The following is a 20503-nucleotide window of genomic DNA, read 5'->3' as shown; positions in this document are numbered from 1 at the left end:
AATTCACTTATTTCTGGGGGCTTATATTAGAGTCTATAAGTCATGTTCCTTTAGAAACAAAAGTATAGCTTATTATGCTTACTAATTTGATGTTAAAGATGTTAACAGCTTTATTGCTAATAACTTGGTCCTCTTAGTGGAGCTGTTGTCTGCTTTCTGCTGGATCTCACAAACTCCTGTCCCTTTCCAGGGTGGATTGATGTCACCTGGGATGCTGGTGGCTCTAATTCTTATCGTATGGGTGCAGAAGGAAAATTTGACCTCAAGCTTGCCCCAGGGTACGACCCTGATTCAGCACCGTCACCCAAACCTGTCTCATCCAGTGTTTCAGGTACAACGCAGGTATGGAGCAGCTTGGTGAAGAACAACTGTCCAGACAAGACGACTGGTACTGGTTCTTCAAGCAGGAAAGGAAGCAGCAGCTCAGTGTGCAGTGTTGCAAGCAGCAGTGACATCAGCTTGAGTTCATCTAAATTGGAGCGAAGGTCTGAAAGTGTTGTGGAGCAAAGCATAACTTCAGTTGCTGAAAGCCATGAGCCTGTTGTTGTTTTGTCTGCTGTTGATACAATACCCCAAGGTGAAGTTGGCTCAGCTTCCAGTGCTAGTAGTAGCACTTTGACAGCAGAGATAGGAAATGATGGTGCAGACCGAAAGGTGGGTCCTGAAGGCTCTGTACGTACCACTGGTGAATCTGGAGCTATATCTATGGGAATTGTTAGTGTGAGTTCTCCTGATGTTAGCTCAGTTTCTGAACTGTCCAACAAAGAAGCAACTGCTCAGCGTCCCCTTGGATCCTCTACAAGTAATAGGCTTTCTGTGAGCTCTTTGCTGGCTGCTGGTGCCCCAATGAGCTCAAGTGCAAGTGTACCAAATCTTTCTTCACGAGAAACCTCTAGCCTGGAATCCTTTGTGCGAAGAGTTGCAAATATTGCACGTACTAATGCTACTAACAACATGAACCTGAGCCGCAGCAGCAGTGACAACAACACAAACACCTTGGGAAGAAATGTTATGACCACAGCAAGTGAGTAAAATATTTTATGACAGTGTTTTAAGAGAAGTGCATGTGCCTATCTGTTTTTGTGGAATTTTCCATGAAGTCTGTGGAATTCTTAGACGTCCTTTTTATAGCTTTCAAGTCATGACGAAACATTTGCACTAAGGAAAACAGTAAACCAGTTTCTGTTAAAGACAAGCTGTATGGTTTGCTTATTAACACAACAGCTTTTCACTCAATATGTCAGTCAGCAAGTCACAAATAAGTTGCTTCTGTCATTAAGTGACAGCACTTCATGACAGTTTTTTTCAGTCAGCTGTTTAGAAAGTGTGTGCCATTTTCTCCCAGCAGTAGTAAAAGCATGTGTAGGCTCAATCTTTGCCGTCATCTGGGTTACTTCTTTTACCATTTCACTCTTCTACAGTTATTGGATAAAATATTTTGTTTCTTGTGTGTTTTTTTTCATTGCATTACATTAATTTTTCCCCCACATTCATAGAAAGATTTTAATTATAACTTGCAGTTATTTCTTGTCACTGCCACTGTGGGAATAATTTATTTTTAGTGCTTTGTTCTTCATTATAGCATTATTGACTTCAGACTTTCAGAACTTAAAATTAAAAATCACTAGCTACGGTAATTGTCAGGTATTGTTAAGCCTTCTCATTTGTCATCTGCCAGAAAGACTTTGTCCTAACAAGTGAGTCCCAGTCATTGGCTGTTTGTGAAAATTACCCAGTTCTGTACTGCCTTAGCAGCTATTCTCAGTGGCATTTCCACAGTTAGTGGCCCACCGTAGCTTCTGTGAGAAGGAGCAGGTAGTAGAGCTCCACTGTTTAATGTGGCTGGTGGACCCTGCAACTTCATTTGATGTCTGTGTCCTTAACCTGCTGCAGGTCTTGTCTGGCCTTTCTGATTTAGGTGCGGCTTCTACAACTGTGTAGTCTTATTAATATTTATGTAATCCAAGTGGGGATGCATCATTTTGTAATTTACACTACAGTCTTGTTAACTGATACTTAAGCTGTACATTTTTGTAGAGAAAGAAAGAATGAAACAACTAACATGTTGTTGCTGTTTTGAATTTTATTGGCTCAAGCAATCAGTATCTCAAAATGTTTGTTTTCCTAGGGCTTTCTAATCATACTTAAAAAGGTTTACATAAATGTCCCTCAGTACTACATTGCTGTATGAACAGGAATAGCTAAATGTTTGTTGCACTAGTGTTTACAACGTTTAAGATGATCATTGACAGGAATAGCCCTGAACTTTCTTTAAACTGATTCCTGACATGTAGCAGTCATTAATGAACCTAGCAACAGTGAAATGTACACTCTTTGTGCATCTGTGCCAGTGCATTGTTTGACGTTAGGGCAGTTCTTAAGAGTTTGGGTTTGTTAGTTGAGCCACACCTCTCCAACCCTGCCAAAGATATGAGTTACGAATCGATTGATGCATCCAGGAGAATATTTGCTACTAGTTTAGAGTTGAGGGTTGTCAGCTTTGTGGCCTTTGAAGTGTCTGAGCACTTTTTTAGGCAAGTGTAATTTGACTGGAAGTTGCTTGAAGAATCGTTACTGAGTAAGTCCTCACTTTGTGATGATATGCGAGAGAGAGAGAGAGGTGTGTGTGTATATGTACTTTGTGATTCTTCTTTACTTAATTCAGAACTGCTAGGTGCTCACAAGATTTTAGGTAGAAGTTTTATGGAGCTATTCATTGTAACTCAGAAGTAAAAGCCGTTATTGGCATTTAAGATGGGTGACCATTTTTGGAGTACTGTCAGAGTTGCATTGTGTGCAAGTTCCTCTCACCAGCTAGTAGATACACTTGGTTAGCATGATCTTCACTGTGTTAAGGACATAAATAGGGTTAAGTAGGGCATTCCCCAATCAGTTTTTCCCCACTGCTTTGCCAAAACTGAGCATGAATGCTTTAGTATTGCCAGAGGCTGTTTTAGGCCATTTTTCTCCAATTTTATTTCCCTTCAGAATGTGTCTTTTGTAACTTCTCATTGTTTTAGCAATAAATTCATTTTTTCAATCTGTTTTTGTAAAACAATCTCTTGGTAAGGGAGGCACATTATCTGTTATAAAAGAGTAGTTAGCAGTGGTGTCCCCAGGGATCAGGCCCAGGAACACATATTTGGTATTTATTTCTCTGATGTCAAGTCTGACATCAGGGGCCTGTGACTGACCAAATTTGCATATGGCTGCAAACTTGGAGCTGTCCTTGACTACCCAGCTGACTTTCACATTCTTCATGTGGGACTAACAATCACCAATAAGTGGTGCCTATACCATGGCCTAGAATTAAGTGCTACGAAATGCATCATGTTCTCCTTGGGCACCCATGCACTTATCACATAGGTGACATCCATTTGAAAGTTGACTTGGCCATTAGGGATTTGGGCAGTTTCATTAACAGTGAACTGTCCTTTGATATCTATCTATCCACCTTTGTCAGACAATCCTTTCTTCTTGCAAGACTAATCATCAGGAGTATTTCTTCAAGATTTAAGGAAGTTATTGTTCCACTTTAGTCCTCCCTCATCAGACCCATGGTGAAGTGTAAGGGCCCCTTTGGGATGTACCTGTTTGAGCATATGACTCTGTTTGAGATACTGCATTGTTTTCTCACTAAGATCATCCAGGGCTTGCTTTCTTGAGCTAACCAGACCATCTTAGTGTGTTCTCTCTCATGTCCACTGCATACTTTTGAGAGGTGGTATTTGCCTAGCTTACAAAACCTCAAAGGATGACCTCTTGTACATCCACAGAAATAACACTCAGCACCATATCAAGAGATTTTAATTTCACCCAAAACATAAGTAGGACATGCTGGTGAGATAGATAAATATTCCACAGAAGCCCTCTTGTATGAATCGACTTACTTTGGATACTTTGGACCCTCTTTAAGCATAACCTGAATGAATGGCTGGGCAGTTGTAAATACACCCTGGGTCTGGCCCATCAGACCCTCCGTGGTAAGGTGTAAAAACTAGATATAAATGAGTCATGTCAATGGGTAGCTGCAGTTTGGTGTATTGTGGCTGGGCTGCTAATGTGACTCTGTATCAGCAGCATAATTTTTGACCTATGAACTTAAACTTCAGAAAATCAGATTTTCTAAAGGGGCAAGATACCAGAGTTATAGTGATTTGTAAGTACTCTTGCAGGAGGAGAAAAAGATGACAAACTGAGATCTACATAGTGTATGCCTCTACTGCCTTCTCCTAGGACATTGTCCAAATGCCTTTTGCTCACTCTCTCTTACAAGTCACTCCAAAAATTCAGTATGAAGACTATTTATTTTGAGGATGGCGTTTCAGGAAATGTGTGATGGTCAAGTCTTAATCTTAAAGAGGAAGAAAGTGTTTAATTGTTAACTGCTGTTCAAGAGACTGGCAATATCAAAAAGAGGAGATGAATCACTCATAAAGGCAGTGTTGTAGGGAGACTTCCCTGGCTTGCTGGTGTTTGCGAAGGCTGTTTGACAGGTTGGGGCTTGAATCCCACCACTATCAACCACTTTGAATTCCAGTAGGCAGGAGCAAGGGTCCTTGGGATCCACCTAACTGCCCACAGATAAAATAACCTTTACCTAAAATCTGAAGACCAACAGTGGGTGTGGTGTCTTAAGTACCACCACATCACTGGCAGTAAACAGAGGACATTTAAAAAAGGCACAGAAATAAACTACTAAACATCTTCGTACAGCTTAGCAACAGCAGCATGCAAGACAATGCACTGTTACCCTGGTCATGGTCCTGCACCATCCGTACCTAAAGCACACTTTACTGTGAACAGTCCAGCAAGCGGAGAGTCTTTAAACTAGCTTCTTGATTCTCTTTCTCCACACTTTCTTTGGATTTCAGTACCCACTTGCCCACAGCAACTGTACTTTGAGGAAAATATTACCTCAACACATGTGCACACACACACACACACACACACACACACACACACACACACACACACACACACACACACACACACACACACACACACACACACACGCACACACCACTTTTCAGGGAATATTGATAATCTTGGACACTACATCTTTCTGTCCTGGCCCAAGAAAGTATACTACATCAATCCCAGATTACTGGACGTGGGGAATCCCAGTTGCTGTTTCTAAACTTGATAAGCCAAATAATTATAAACATGAATGGTAATGTATAGTAGAGTGGTTTGGCCTAATAGAGATGGAAACCAGAAGCTTGTCACCATTTAGCAGTAAGTAGACAGCTAGCCCATAGACTTTTTAAGTGAATAAATAATCAATCAGTCATGCAGAGAAATACAAAGTTGCTCCGAGAAAAATAGAAAATTATTTTGAACCCATATTTTATACAAAAAAAGATTGCCTACAACTAAAATTTTCCTAGCTATTTCTAGCTAAACAATTACTGAACACAAAGCTTAAGTTTCATAAGACATCACAGGCAGGCATAAGGTTTGTGTGTCTCAAGTTTCAGAGTTTGCTCCATTATCTCTCTCTCTCTCTCTCTCTTCACACTCTTCTTTACTCTCTCATTCATTCAGCTGTTTGGCTTGTATCTTTTTTCCATACAGAAAACCACATATACAGTTAACCAGATTTTCACATGCTGCTGCTCGAGTTTGATGGTCCTGGTCTTGGCTAGTTATTGTCTTATAAATCTAATTGTATGTTCACAGTTGTTTCTTGGCTGAGGAGTAAGCACCTGTCTTGTAATTACTCTTCATGTTTCGGACATCTGCTGTACATTTTACATATGGTGCATCATTGTATTTCCTGGCAGAATGTAGATAAAATTTATATAATTTTATTTATTACTTCAAACCATTTTAATCAGATTTTTATTTTAGCTGCTGCACATTTCATAAAGCTTATGTACAGCTCACAGCTCTGTTACAGTCTGACTTGGAAAATAGTGGCCAAGTTTTTCTCAAACATCACAGTGTCTTGTATGCAGCTAGTCTCCAGAGGGCCCTAGGCACCATTCTTTGACAAAAGAATGTTTAGTAGGCTGCAGGCTTCCCCTTGTTTGGGATGAACAGTCTACCTTCAAGGACTTTGTATTTGAAACTCAGAATAAGAGCTGAGACACAATATGGGTGTAGTGTACTGTTAAGTTTACTCAAGAATGCACTGTAATGCAGAGGAAAGCAGACCCCATATGAATAATACTATGAGCCAGGTTAAAGGCATGAAATATTCAAAGACTTTACACAAATGTTAAAGTTGTGTTAGACACAAAAGAATGGTACCGCTTTTTGATAGAGGTAGTACTGTAAATAAAATGTTAACTGCTTTTTACTTTAAATATCCCTATAGTTATTGCCTGACCTTTATTTTGCAGCAACTTTATTATATAAAGAATGTCCATTTCCAAAAACTCCCTGTTGTGACTCCAAGCACTGCAGAAAAGTAAAATATGAAGGGAGGGGGGACAAAACAAAACAAAAAAAACAAACGGGAATTCTGAAATTCACTGTTGCACATTTTCAGGTATTATTGCAGGGGGGCTTTATCCACACCCTTGTTTCAACCTGCATGTGGGAGATAATGTCCCAGTAACCCACCCCCTTGCAGCATATACAGTAAACTCTCAGTTAATCAGCACTCATGGAGATTAGTAGATGCCAGATAATTGTATAGTTTCTGGTTGCATAAGAGTTACTATTAAAAATAGGCCTGACTAATACTGTACCCTGTACTGTTTGGTTTGACTTGTTCTCAGGTTGGGGAGAGAGGGAATTTATTCCTCTCTCCCTTTTTAAAACTCTAAAAACGTAAGGTGTGTTTCTGCAAGGGGGGGGGGGGAGACAAAGTGTGCAACACACAAAAATTGTACTGTATTTCTTCCATATGTTTTTGCCAGTTGCTTGAGTTCCGGTTAACTTAGAGTTTACTGCATGCAAACACAGTAACTCGGAAATTATTGAACCTTGGAGGATGGGGCTGTACTGTGCAGTACAGTAAACTCAGAATATATTTTCCCATTTTCTACTGATCTTCAGAGGTGGTCTTTCAGTGATTTCGTACTTCCACTCTGTATGTTCCACTTGGAGCAAAGGAGTGAGCTGTCTTTGAAAGGAGCATCATTCATGCAACTGTGAGGGTGCTTTATGCTCTTGTTGACTAGCAGAGAGAGCTATTTAAATGGTATAATTACACCCTGCTGAAGAATGAGTGAATGAGCCATATCAACTGTCCAGTCTGACTGGACAGGTCTTTGGGCCGCTTGTTCAATCTGAACCAGCAAAACAAGTGCTCTAGACTCGAACTTTTTTAATTCTTTCCCTACCCATAATGCACCATTAGATAAAGCGACCTTATATCTTGTTTGCTGCCTAAGGATTCAGTCATAGTCGTCAGCAGCGAAGTGCTCCTCCTCATATTTCTGATATAAAATCTTTAAGTTTACACTTTACTGAATATTGTATATTTCATATAGAACCATTCTCTTCTAACTTGAGCTGCTTGATTTTGATTCAAAGCTAATTTTAAACTCTTTCCCTCTTGTATAAAACAAAAGAAAATTCATGCAGTTCTTACTGTTTCACTTATTTAGTAGTTAGTATTGCAGTTATTCCATAGACAGTTCTTGTGTTGTTTTGTTTCAGGACCATGGGAAATAAGGAAAAGAGCTTTACAAAGTGCTCTTAACTGCAGCCACGAAATCCCCCTTCAGGACAGGCATGATCTGTGCATTGTGTGCCTCGGGTGGACCATTTGTCCTTCGACTCCATCTGCTGCAAGGTGTTTTGTACTCGTGCATTGGCGGGTAGATGAAATAAATTAGTCATTAAGGGTTTTCTGCCAAGTTCCAGAAGAAAACAAAGCCAAAGAGATGAGTTCTGATAAAGAAAAAAGTAAGAAGAGACCAAAATCTAAGAATAAGGAGAAAAAGAGATTCATATTTGTGCAAGCATAGGGCAGAGGATCCTTTGGACTCCATGCCATCTAAGGTTCTGACATTCTTTTTCCTGTTTTTTTTTCAACTCCAGTCAGGTTTCCCACATCAACTCCGACCATTTCAGCCAGGTTCCATTCATGACAGGTCTCTATGTGCCATGCTGAAGGCAATTCCTCTGAGAGGTAACTCAGTCCCCCTTTCATCCGCCTTCACAGGATCCATCCAATCTATCTTGTACTTTAGGACTACTTCAGGTATGGATTAGGACTGTAATTTCCCTTGGAAGGTCTGAGTAAGCCAGTCAGTCATCTCACATTTTTGGTTCTTTCTCAGTGTCACCTTCAGATCGGGTGGCTTTGGTTCCAACAATCACCCTGACACTTTGTGTCTTGGGTGCTGGCTTATGCTTTAGCTTTGGCTTTGGCTTTGAGGACTTCAGATGCAGTCCACTGAACTCCCTAAACCTTTGGAGTTCACTGGATGGTGTGACCCAATGCCTTGACATCAGCACTTCAGCACAGTCTTCAGTCCATCATTTATGGTTCCTTTTTTGGTATTGGAGTTGTCCAACTTTGAGTCAGTGGCACCATTCCCTCATTAGGCCCCTCTGCCTTGTTGGGATTGGCGTTTCCTTCATCAGTGACATTTTCTACTACTTCAGCCCTTGTGGCTCCTGTTCTTGATAAGAGGTTCTCTGATCTGGAAAACAGTATTAGTGATTGTTGAATCAATGTCGGTTTTTCCTTTAAGAGCCTATTAAAAGGCTTCTTCAGTGTTTGTAACACCTGAGGAAACCATTATAGCTTTACCTCATTACTTCCCAAGGTCAGAGCTGAGGAGATGGCCACAAAAAAATCTGCTCTTTTACAGAACCTGTATACAGATAATTCACTCAGCTCAACCTAACTTTCCAAAAAAAGAGAACATGCAAGAGGAGTCGCATTGACTCCTTATGGAGTCACTCACCTCCGAGATGGACTCTGTGAGGGTTCACTTCAGTCCCCTGTGTTGGACCTCAGTTTTTATGAGAACTCATAAGACCAAGAAGATCTTGGCCTACAAACTTGCTGTGTTAGAAAGAGGAGGTCCTTTTTGAGGCATATCACTCTGCACCCTCATCATCTTGGGCAGTGCCTTCATCAGGCTACCTTATACGTCTAGCCACTAGAAGAGCATGTCAGGAGCACGATTTGTCTGAATCTATTCCCAGAAAACCTGACAGAACATACCAACCACCCAAGGATGGGCAGTTTTGGTCCAAGAGTCCCCCTTGTTGATTCTGTCATTGTGGTAGCAGCAGCCAAAAATGAGCTCACAGAGGACACAGCTAGTGAGCATCCTCCAGAAAATCTAGAGAAGTGGACAGGATGAGGAAGTGGGCATATGCTTCAGGGACTTGGCATTTAGGGCCTTGAATTACACCACTTGCATGAGCTGCTTTCAGATTTAGTTGAGGAAGGACTAACCTTTTTGAAGTGGACACCCATCCCTGGCCCTAGAAAGCCGCTATAAATCAACCTGTGGCTTATGTACATTGCAGCTGATGGACCAGCAGGAGGAGAAGGTACAGACATCGTGATGATACATCCTGCCTGGCTTCTCCTGTGCAGACACCTTCAAGGTGTCTTTTGTCACTGCTCATTATGATGGATCTTTTTTTATTTGTTCAGTCCATTAAAAAGAAGATGCAGAAGTGCAAACAAGATTGGAAGATGCTGTCTGCTGTAGGAGTCGTGTTTGAGATTCCTGAATGATCTTGAGTAGAGACCAAATGGGGTCCATATCTCTTGCTGGTTTAAGAAATCCCTGGCATCAATCCTTCGTATCCACTTTGGATTGGCAGGTGTGGTAAAGTGCCCCTTTGGTGAATGCAGACCCAAAGGTCGGGGAAGTCAGCAGAACCAGGAATATCATGGCCCTTTCTCTGTCAGGCAACTTGATCATCCCTGAAGGATTACCCTACTTGTTCCCCTTTGGAGTAATTTGTGGGTTGTCTATCCTTTACTGTCCTGTGTGGGTGGCCATTCAGAAGCTATGCAATTGCCTTTTCTCATACCCCTACCCTTCCTCACTGACCACACCCTGATATACAACTCCATCATTTACAGGTAGCTAGAACAGAAAAAAGTGCCATGCAGCAGAACCCATTAGATCAAATAATGTTCAGTTATTATAGATTCTTTTTGGTTCTGAAGAAAAATAAGGACCTCAGGCCAGTCTTGGACCTAAGTGAACTCAATCAGTATGTGACGAAGGCTATCCACTGCATAATGGTCGTGGTGCAGGCAATTATGGCTTACTTACAGCCAAATTATTGGATGTGTTCGATCAAACTTCAGAAAGTTTTATTCCATATCACAATAGCCAAAGCATCAAGAAAAGTACCTTCACTTCTACGATGGAGCCAGTCACTTTCAGTTCAGAGTTTTGCCTTCAGTTTGTCCACAGCACTCATGTGATTGATGTTCATGGTAGTAATAGCAGCTCACGTGAGGCCAGTATGGATTTGCATGTTTCCTTACCTGGATACATTGAAAGAATTTGTTTTCAGGGCCAGAAACTACTTGCTTTAGCTCTGTTTATCCTTTGGCATCAATGTAAACTACAAAAGGTCTATATTAGAGCCAAGTCAATACATTCAGCTCATAAATTGCCACTTGGACGTGACAACATAAATTGTTTCTCTTTTGTTAGAGTTCAGACTCTGAGGCACTCCCTTCAAAACCTTTCCAGGTTTTCATCTCCTGTGGTAGTCCCAGTCCTTCGAGTCCTGAGGCTCATGGCATCTTTCATATTAATAGTACACCTGCAGAGTTTCCATATAAGAATTCTGCAGTGGTTACTCAGAGCACAATGGTTGCAGCTAATGGATACCTTGTCAGCTCCAATGTTAATAACTCGTCTTTGCAAGTACTGCTAACTTTGCCATGGTTCTTGAAAGGAAGACCATTCTTGATGCCCTTTCCCTCTGTGATGGTAACCATGGATGCTTCTCCCTTGAAATGGGGGCATTATCACAAGAGGATCATGTACATAGACACAAGAGGCCAACCTTCTCATGAATGTCCTGCAGATGAGAGAGGTTCTCCTGGCTTTGTGGGATCTTCAGGGCTTCTTACTTCCAGGGGTGATTTGCTTTCCGACCAGCAGTGTGATAGTAGTTTGGTACATCAACAAGCAGGGAGAAAGCAGGTCCTATCCATAATGCCAGGAAACCATGAGTATACAGCATTGGGCAGTCGCTTCATAGTTTCTTGCTAGCAATGCGCATTTATAGGAGAGTCATCTGCCTTGGCAATAGGATCAGTAGATCCATTCTATTGCCTCACAGGTGATCTCTAAATCCAGTGGTGGCTTGTCAGATTTTTCTTTGCTGGTGCTTTCCTTGCTGTGATCTTTTCTTCTCTCCAGACAGCATCAAATGCAGCATTTATTTTGCATTAATCTCCCCTAAAAGGGTAGACCTTCAGAGATGCTTTAGTCTGACAGTGACCACCCTGGCTCCTGTATGTATTCTCATCCTCTTCCCCCTAATGTCCAGATTCATCCAGAAAGGAATCGGGTGTAAAGCCACAATGATCCTCATTGCCTCTTACTCTGACCAAGGCAAATCTGGTTCCTTCTACTTGAAGCCTTACCTCAGGGGAATCCCCCTGGCTATTAGACCCAGGAGGGACCTTTTCTCCCATCCATCCAGGTCACCTCAGCCTTGACCTGCTTAGTTTCCAGTTAGTGATAGAGACACTTCTTTGTCTCAATAGGTCGTAGTTACCTTTTATTCCTTTTGAATCACAAAAAGACTCTGCACACAGAATTGACTGAAGTAAATGGTAATGTTTTTCATGTAGGACTTACAATTAAGGAACAGTATCTCCAGTTGCATTTGCTCAAGTTTTACTCTTCCTATCACAACTTTTCTCTACAGGCTTCATTTTCTCCATTATCAAAGTGCAGTTGGCTGCAATTTCCAGCTTTCACTAGGGTACTGACTCTCCCACTCCTTTGGGTCACACAGACTTTGTAAAGCCTACCTAAATAGAACTTTTGTACTCCACCCACCAATAAGATAACCATCTCTACCATTGGACCTCAATCTTGTGCAGGAGGAATTAACAATATCCTCCTTTAAACCAGCTTCTTCCACACTGTTGAAGTTTCTTTTCTGAAATATGTTCTTAGTGGTTATAACTTCAGCAAGAAGAATTGAAGTTGCATACAATGTGATCTTTTGCCCCTTACTTATTATTTCAGAAGGACACGGGCTTATGTCTGAATTCTTGCTTCCTTCCCAAGGTGTGGCATTAGACATTAATTTGAACAAGCCCATTCATCTACTAGTCTTTTTTGCTAATCATTCAAACAAAGGGGGAGATGTATATTGCAAACTTTGGTCTAGCATTAGGAGAAATTTTATCTCCATAGAACTAAGACCCTTAGAAAGGATTCTCCTTTGTGTACTTTGCAAAAACAAACTTGGTTCCACAGTTTCCAAGTTTAACTTATCCAGACGGCAGTCTAACTATGATACCTTAATTTGATCGATTAGCAGTCATCCACTAGCATGTAAACCTAAGGCTCATGCTGCAAGGTCCATGGACAACTCTTCTGCCTTTTTCAGGAGCTCTTCAATTGATGTGTTGCATACAGCTACATTCTGGGCTACACTGCATGTTTTTGCCAGGTACTACAAGTTGGATATAGTCGAGGTCACTGTCCTAAAAGAACTTTTGTCATGATTCCACCTAGGTATTTTGCAGCTGAGGAGTCAAACCGGACTGATGGCATGAATAGGATATGGTAGTTAAGTTTACCATAAATGAACAATAAGCACAGGTAATCCTAGGGAGCAAAGGTTGAGAGAGTACAGAAACACAATATAAACAGCATACAGCAAACTCGACCACCACGGCTGGAACATGCAAACTTCTAATATAAAAATGATAACCAATAAAAAAGGTGAGCTTTTTCATGGCTAATTGTTACTTCTTCAGACCATAACATCAAAGTGTTTTGGTACTTCAAATACAAACTAACCAATCAAAAAAAAACAAAAGAAGTCACATGTAGCCTACTACATATCAGGTGACCTGAGCTCATTCATAAAACCTCATTAAGAGGTAATCAATAAAATCAATGCCTCAAGCCATGTGCTCACAAGACGTGGTTTGACAAAATATTATTCAAACCAGGAGGCAAATCGGCTTTCGGTAAAATGATCGATCTGAGCTCAATACATTCCGTATTATTTTAATGTCACCCCATGTAGTGGTTCATTCAATAATCTCTAAAACAATGCACAGGGCCAAAGTCAATAGCATGCTAGCTAAGGCATTCGTGGAGTTCTTATTCCGAATGTCACCTGTATGTTCTATAACTGTCTTTCAACATCTGGTTGGTTTTTCCAACATAAAAGCTACTGGATCCTTGGCAGTTGGTGTAAGTCACATTTAAGCATTTACAGTCAGCATAAAAATCAAAATAAATATGATAATTCAAAGAAGGGTGTTCAGTGAAGCTCGTAACCCAAATATATTTACATGCCTGACGGGACTGACATGGAAAAGTGCCGGCACGATCAACGTGGACAGATCTGACACATTTGGATTGTTCGTAACATAATTCTCGTTTTAATGATTTGTTGTTATGAAAAGAAAACTTGGGTACAGTTTCCAGTGCCTTCTTAATTGTATCGTCCGTCATAAGTAGTGGCTAGTTCTTCTTTATGATCTCACATATCACTCCTACATTACTGGAATAAGTAAGCACAATGCGAGGGGTAGCAGTATGCCTAACAGGCGAAGTCATGAGGTATTGATTTTATTGGTTACATCTTAATAAATGAAGTTTTATGAATAGGGTTCTATGAATGAGCTCGGTTCACCTGATCTGTAGTGGGATAAGTGTGACTTGTGTTTTTATTAGTTTGCATTAGAAGTATTGAAACATTTTCTTTGATGTTGTGGTTTGAAGAAGCGGCCATTAGCCGTGAAAGTGCTTACTTGCTTTTATTGTTTTTTATCGTTTTTATATTAAACGTTTGCACAGTCCAGCTGTGGTGGTTGTTTGTTGTATTCTGTTTATAAGTTCTCCACAGTTTGCCACCCAAGAAAATTATTTTCCTGTGCCCCTGTCAAGCAGAGCCACAGAAGTGATCCCCGGGGTGAATTTCCTATCTCCCATCCAGTCATCAAGATGAGGAGCTTTGTTTGATATAGATATGTAGTTTGTTCCAGAGTATGGGAAGTCTCTGGGACAGGAATGTATCCCTCCAGCATGTTCTGTTTATTGTTGTGACAAGGTTTAGGTCCCTAGAGTGTGCAGCTCGGAGGGATTGGGATTTCTTTAAGTGGAGCATGTCCAACAGCTCTGGATTTGACATAGCTTTGTATGTTAGTCAGAGATCGCCTCTGAGTAGGTGATATGTGACGGAGTAAAGCCGGAGTTTTTTGAGACTGTCTGCATAGGGCATCTGTTTGAGGCCAGTAATCCTCTTTGTGAGGTATTTCTGCGACCTTTCCAGTTGTTGTAGATGTCTTGTGAGGTACATACCAAAAGGGGTGCTGTATTCTGTAATGGGTCTAATGAGTGACGAGTAAAGGGGAACAATGACCTCTTTTTTCCTGGATGAGAAACCTTTTGTGGTGAGGTGTGCCACGTAGAAGGATTTCCTGACTACTGCGGCAATGTGATTATCAAAGGAGAGACTACTGTCCACCTGTGTCCCAAGGTCTCATCACACTTTCGGAGTTAAGTAGACTACCGCCTGTGTGGTAGTTCATGGTTACAGAGTTTTTACCAAAAGGGATGACAATGCACTTTTTGGCATTGAGCTTGAGGCCGTGGCTTTGAACCAGGCATCTGTCTCAGTGAGGCCCTTTTGTAGGATGTCTCCATCGTTAGGAGTTTCGATTATGGCTCCTGGTTTGCAGTCATCTGCAAACTTCATTAGCCAAAGACCCTTCTGTGTTAGCCTGTACTTCAGAGAAGTAGATACCAAACAGGAGAGGACCCAGGACTGAACCTTGTGGTACTCCACTTGTCACTGGTCTGAAGTCTGATTTGGAGTCTGCTCCTTTCACAGTGTGGGTTTTTGTCAGTGAACTAGTTGGCAACTCATCTTGTGACATAGGGATTTATACCTAGTTTAGTGAGTTTATAATTCCAGAGTGGGGAATGGTGTTGAAAGCCTTGGCAATATCTAGATAGGCTGTGTGAACAACCTTACCCTCATCTACGGCTTTGGTGACCGCTTCAAAGAAGTCTATCAGGTTTGGGAGACATGATCTGCCTTTTACAAACCAGAACTGGGTGGGGTCCAGAGTTTAGAGATTACCTATATCATTGTAAGTTCTATGATGATATGTTCCATAGCCTTGAAGACCAGGCTCGTCAGACTAATGGAGGGGTAGTTCCCGGGGTCTGTGGTGGCTCCCCCTTTGTGGAGTGAGATGACTGTTGCTGTGTGCTATTCAGTGGGCACAAAGCCTGAGGTAAGGCTTTGATTGAACATGGTACTTGGGTGGGGTGCCAGTTCGTTCTGTAGTTCGTGTATAATGCAGCCTGGGATGTTGTCAGGTCCCATGGATGCTGTGTTCTTGGCTTTGGAGAGGGTTTTTTTTACCTGTGCAGCCGTGATTACAGGAACTTTGCATTCTTCCGGTATAGAGATGGGCCCTTTAGGGGGTGAGAGGGGGGTAAAGTTAGCACTGAACCTATCTGCCAGGATGTTGGCAATATCAGTTTGTTCTGTATATTTAGTGCCATTGTGCTGTAACTCAGAGCAGATCTGACTGTTGCCATTGAGATTCTTGACATAGCTCTAGAATGCTTTGTGGCTGTCTTAAGAACTGGTGGCGATTTGGTTTTCGTAACTAGCTTTGGAGGATTTTATGAGGGATCTCATCTTCTTGCTGAGGCTGACCAAGGGAGTTCCTCCAGTCATGGGATTTTACTCTTTTTTTTGCAACAGTTTCTTTCTTCTGTTGTAGAGTTTGTTTATGGCAGGGGACCACTTGATTTGGCTTCCTTTTTTTGGAGGATAGCATCTTGGTTCTTTATTGTTTATAACTTGTAGTCTTGATTCTTTGTTGTTTATAACATGTAGTTTGTAAACAGTACTAACTTTCTGCAAGAGTTTGTAATAAGTCATGGCTGTAAGCCAGAATAAAGTTAAATTCATAGTTGGTATAGAAAACGGGCAATTTCATGACTGCTGTCTTAAGTAAAAATGCCAGTCACCTGTTCCTATTGTTAACTCGTAATGACATATGTTTTGAGGTGGCCCACAGATGCATTAAGAATTTGTGTAATGGCCCTCCCTGCAAAAAGTTTGTGCACTACTGATCTAAACTATCCAAAATTGAGGCATGTTTATCTGCAGTTAAGTTCTTTCTGATCTAGTACTTTCGTGTGATTATCTGAGTAAGCAAGCATTTTATAAGTTCAGGTTCAGTTTATTCCCCTTTAGCTTTAGTGTTTTAAACATTTCAGCAAGCATTGCACTTAACTCTGCTCCTTTATGTAATTTAAGCACACTTGTGTGCTCTTGTAGTCTGATTTCTAATTTACTATCATTTCACTTTCTTGAGCGTTGCTGCTGATGTGCAACTTTACTGCACTTTATCTGCTTTTGACATTTTCCTGTTGGCGCTTATTCTGCCTTTGATTTTTTTTTCGTTGGAAACATTTTTTCCAGTTGCAGATTCATTTCTTTGATTTTACCCAGTTTAGCAAAAATAATTCCTTTTGCCACATTTTCTGTGCAATTGATTCATTGTGGAATAACTCATTTTGTCATTGTTGAACCGTTTGTAGACCTCAGACAACTTACTCATGCTTTTTTTGTTTCTTACAGCTCTTACCACTCATTTTTATGTAATGTTCAATCATTTTCTTTTGGCATGATATTTTGCATACGTTTGGGATTTTTCAGTTTATTCTGTAGATGAGAGTCATTATATTGTTAAATGTGCATTTCACAGCAGTCTGCCTCTCCCTGTGATTGTCATCCCATATGATTCTGTTACTAGTTAAGTCATGCAACTCAGTCATTGACTTTTTTTTTATTTAGAACTTGAGAATTTGTAGTGTCTGTGAGAGACTACTTACTGTCATGAAGCATAAATAGCCAATATATGGTAGATTTTTAATTCACAGTGAGACTTTTGCTTGTTGCTGCAAAATTCTGTATTCCCATCTTGAAACACGGACATATTGCAGACTTTCCCTTGTTACAGGATGAAATGTACACACTGTATGCTTTCAGTATTTCCTCATGCCTATTGCTTGCATTCAAAAATAAATGAGATTGTTAAAGCCACTGTTTTCATCTCTTGGACTAGCTGTCCTACACGTTAAAAATGTCAGGAAGCTGTACTTCCAGCATTCTTTAACAAATGATTAAACAACTTGTTCAGTTCTGACTCAAAAACAACAGATTTATAATACCTTTTAACAGCTGGTATTTGAAACTTCAAAATAAGATGATATACAATATATGATTGCCATCTCCTTCAGTGGTTTTTCAGAATTTGCAGTAGTATAGAAGGAACCAGAACAGACAGCATATGGGAACTCTGAATAAGGCTTACATTGGCAAATGAAGACTTGCAGATTTGTGGTACATTCCATGGTGGATGGACATGAGGATAGGAAGGCTCCATTAACTTGAAATTGCCCACTGTTTGGATGATTGTTTTCACATCAAAGTATCTGGGAAGGATTGGCATCTTGAGACCAGGTGGTAGTTTGGTTTCAGCAAAAAATTATTGCTGTCTGACACTAAACTGGAATCTGTGTTGCCGTGTAAAGGGGTGGGAGGTGGCAGTGGAATTGTCTACTTTTCTGTTTCTTCAAGAAGATAACTTTTGTTTGAGTTTCTGGAGTATACAAGTTTCTGACTAACCGCACCAAGTAATTTTCCACCTTTGCCTATCATGGTTTTGAATGTTCCCTTTTTGTAGGGATGTTATAGTGTACTCAATAAACAGTTTAGACAGGCTAATTTCTAACGTGGAGATGACTTGATGACCATTAGTTCTAGACAGAGAAGAAGAAAGTACCATAAATCCCCAAATATTCATTGTATTTAGTGTCATGCTTTTAAAGTAGAATCCCCCAAGGATCTGTCATTTAAAAATGAATACTGCAAGGTATGAGAGTAAGTGGAGTTGCAGGTTTCATTGACAGACAAGCTTGAAATTGTATAGTATGACAGTTTTCTGGCACTGCTTTGAAGGTTCAGACACCCTACTCCCTTAGGCAAGTGTGCTTATGAAGTCAGTTTTGAATCCTTTTGACATTACAGGCTATACCTTAATAGTGTGATAGAAAGTACCCCAGTGCTATGCAATACAATTTCTTGGACAGTCATCAGGAAGATGCTTCTGCTGTGGCCATATTTGTGCTTTTATGTAAGACAGTAAACCAGCCCCACCCCCCAGCTATCTCAGTAAACTTCTCCAAGCAGTGATTGTTGTGTGCCATGATCTGTGGGTTCGGAATGCTTGCATTGCAAATAACCTTGATCTGCATATTAGTCCTGACTGTGCCTCTTCAGGTATTGGAGTAAATCCATTGTCACTAAGAAGTGATCATATAATTTCTGATTTTATACATTAAGATAAGAGGCTCTCATAAACATGGATGGTGTTTGACAGTTGCTGCTGTCTACTGAGATGTTCATCACTGTATCACTGTTGCAGTAGTCTAAGCTGTGTGGGACATACCCTGCCAAGGATTGGGTGACCAGCCAGCTTTCAAAGATGTTGGGCCCCTTCCATTTGATGTAACTACTGTACAGTTCAAGGTGAGTAATATAAAGTCAGTGGTTAAGGCACCAGACCTTTAGAACTTGCTTACCATCAGAAGACCGTCTTTTCTATGGGTTTTGAGTAATCAGTGGGGTAGATCTTCTTCAGAATTGGATGGTAAGTACCCCATTGGGGAAAACCTTCCACTTTTGCCATTCTTTGTGAGGAAAAGTACGACTTTCTGTCAAAAACTGTTTGGAAGTAAGGACTAGAGGTTTTAATGGTTGTCAGTAAAACATTTTACCTCAGACCTTGATTTTTTAGTCAATGGGGAAAAGTGGTACTCCAAAGTATCACTCTCTACTTGTCACACGCTCTTTGACAGAGACATGGACCTTCTCTGTTCCTCCCTGATCTGCAAGAAGAGAAAAGTTGTATAGGATAGTTCAGTCTTGACCCCCATCTTCCTCTGCACCTCAGCCACCCTTAGAATGACTCTGCTTTGGCCAAATTGGGAAGCTGCTAAGCAGTCGTGCACATCCTCTGTGGGTGTTCAGCTGTCCTATTTGAGCAAGGGAGAACTGTGGTCCCTTAAATAGTGTCAGTGAGCGGGTATTCTTTCACAAAGTCACTCTGAGGAACTTGATGCATGGAAAAATCATTTTTCAGAGTGCTCTTTTTCTTTGAGGAGGGCGTCTCCCAGGAAAATGAAAGATAGACATTTTTCTTCACCTCTGTCTCCGTCATCTAGGGCAGACTAGGAGGATGGGCTGAATTTGCTGAAGGTTTATTTAAAACCTTTCAGTGTGTACTTTCTGAATATTCCTTTCAGTTAGAAAGGAAGAGACTTGTTTCGTAGTCTGAATTAAAGACATTCGATTTAGACTGCATTTTTCAAGTTCCTACTCTACAAAGTGGAGACTCTAGCTCTGAGGAGCATTTTTCTTCACATTTCCCACTGAAAGAAGTGTATTTTTCTGATGCTTTTGCCAAACTTAAGGAGTTATATTAAAAGGTAGTACCAGTCCCAGCAGAGAGATGATTTGCTACTGATGGATTTTCCTCAGAATGCAGCTGTTCCAACTGTTTTGCTAGCAGTAGAGGATGTGTTCCCCTGTAGCCAGTAGTTTGCCTGATAAGACAGCTGCCATCAAAATATCTGATAAATTGTATGTAGTTCAGCAGACCCCACAGATTTCTTTTTTCAAACCCTATAGTGATACCTCTGACAAAACCATCTTCTGCCTATCCCTTTATGGCAACTGACCCTTTTCCTTCTGACAAAGTTGGGAAAGCCTTTGACAATTAACGAAGGAAATTTCATAGTACTACTGACTTAGCCTTTAGAATAGTTAATTGTTAGGCTCACGTGTGCAAGTTTCTACTGTGTTTTTTTGACAATATATGAAAGCTAATTGCTGACCTCCCTTCCTCAAGGACCAAGACATCTTTGAATTCTGTAATATCTTTTGTATCTCGGGTAACTTCAACCCTCTAAATGTGGTTTCCAAAGTAGTTGCCACTGAGTCAGTTATGAGAAGATTTTCCTGGCTATTTTCTCAATATTTACTAGAAGATGTCAAAGTAGAGCTTCTGAATGCTCCCCTGGATAAAGTAGTTTTATCTGGCCATTCTCAGTTGAGGGAAATATTTGATTATAGGGAAAAATTGATACATGGGTTGCCCAAAAATTTCAACCCTCCATACCAAGTGTAATAAAACCTTTCATTTCAGTTTCAGATTCCTTGTATGGTAAATAGAATAAAAAAAACAGCAAAGCACAGGCAAACATTTCAGAAAGCAGTGGTAGGAATGTTCAAAAAAAGAAGGGAGGGTCCTCCCAAA

At 40.7% G+C, this 20503-nt stretch overlaps 1 protein-coding gene across 5 annotated transcripts in view; it reads left to right on the top strand.

Moving 5' to 3' along the window:
* The window catches only part of HECTD1 (HECT domain E3 ubiquitin protein ligase 1), a 4301832-nt gene that overhangs the window by 2354287 nt on the left and 1927042 nt on the right, over positions 1–20503 (top strand). For all 5 annotated transcript variants that reach the window (XM_044073821.1, XM_044073824.1, XM_044073822.1 and 2 more), the window contains exon 19: positions 191–1024. In XM_044073821.1, the coding sequence (XP_043929756.1) occupies positions 191–1024 (834 nt within the window). The remainder of the gene's footprint in view (positions 1–190; positions 1025–20503) is intronic.

Source organism: Protopterus annectens, chromosome 6.part0 (assembly GCF_019279795.1).
Source record: "Protopterus annectens isolate FY-2018-M chromosome 6.part0, PAN1.0, whole genome shotgun sequence".
In the NCBI taxonomy this organism is placed as follows: domain Eukaryota; kingdom Metazoa; phylum Chordata; order Ceratodontiformes; family Protopteridae; genus Protopterus; species Protopterus annectens.
This window is presented reverse-complemented; position numbering and strand designations above follow the sequence as displayed.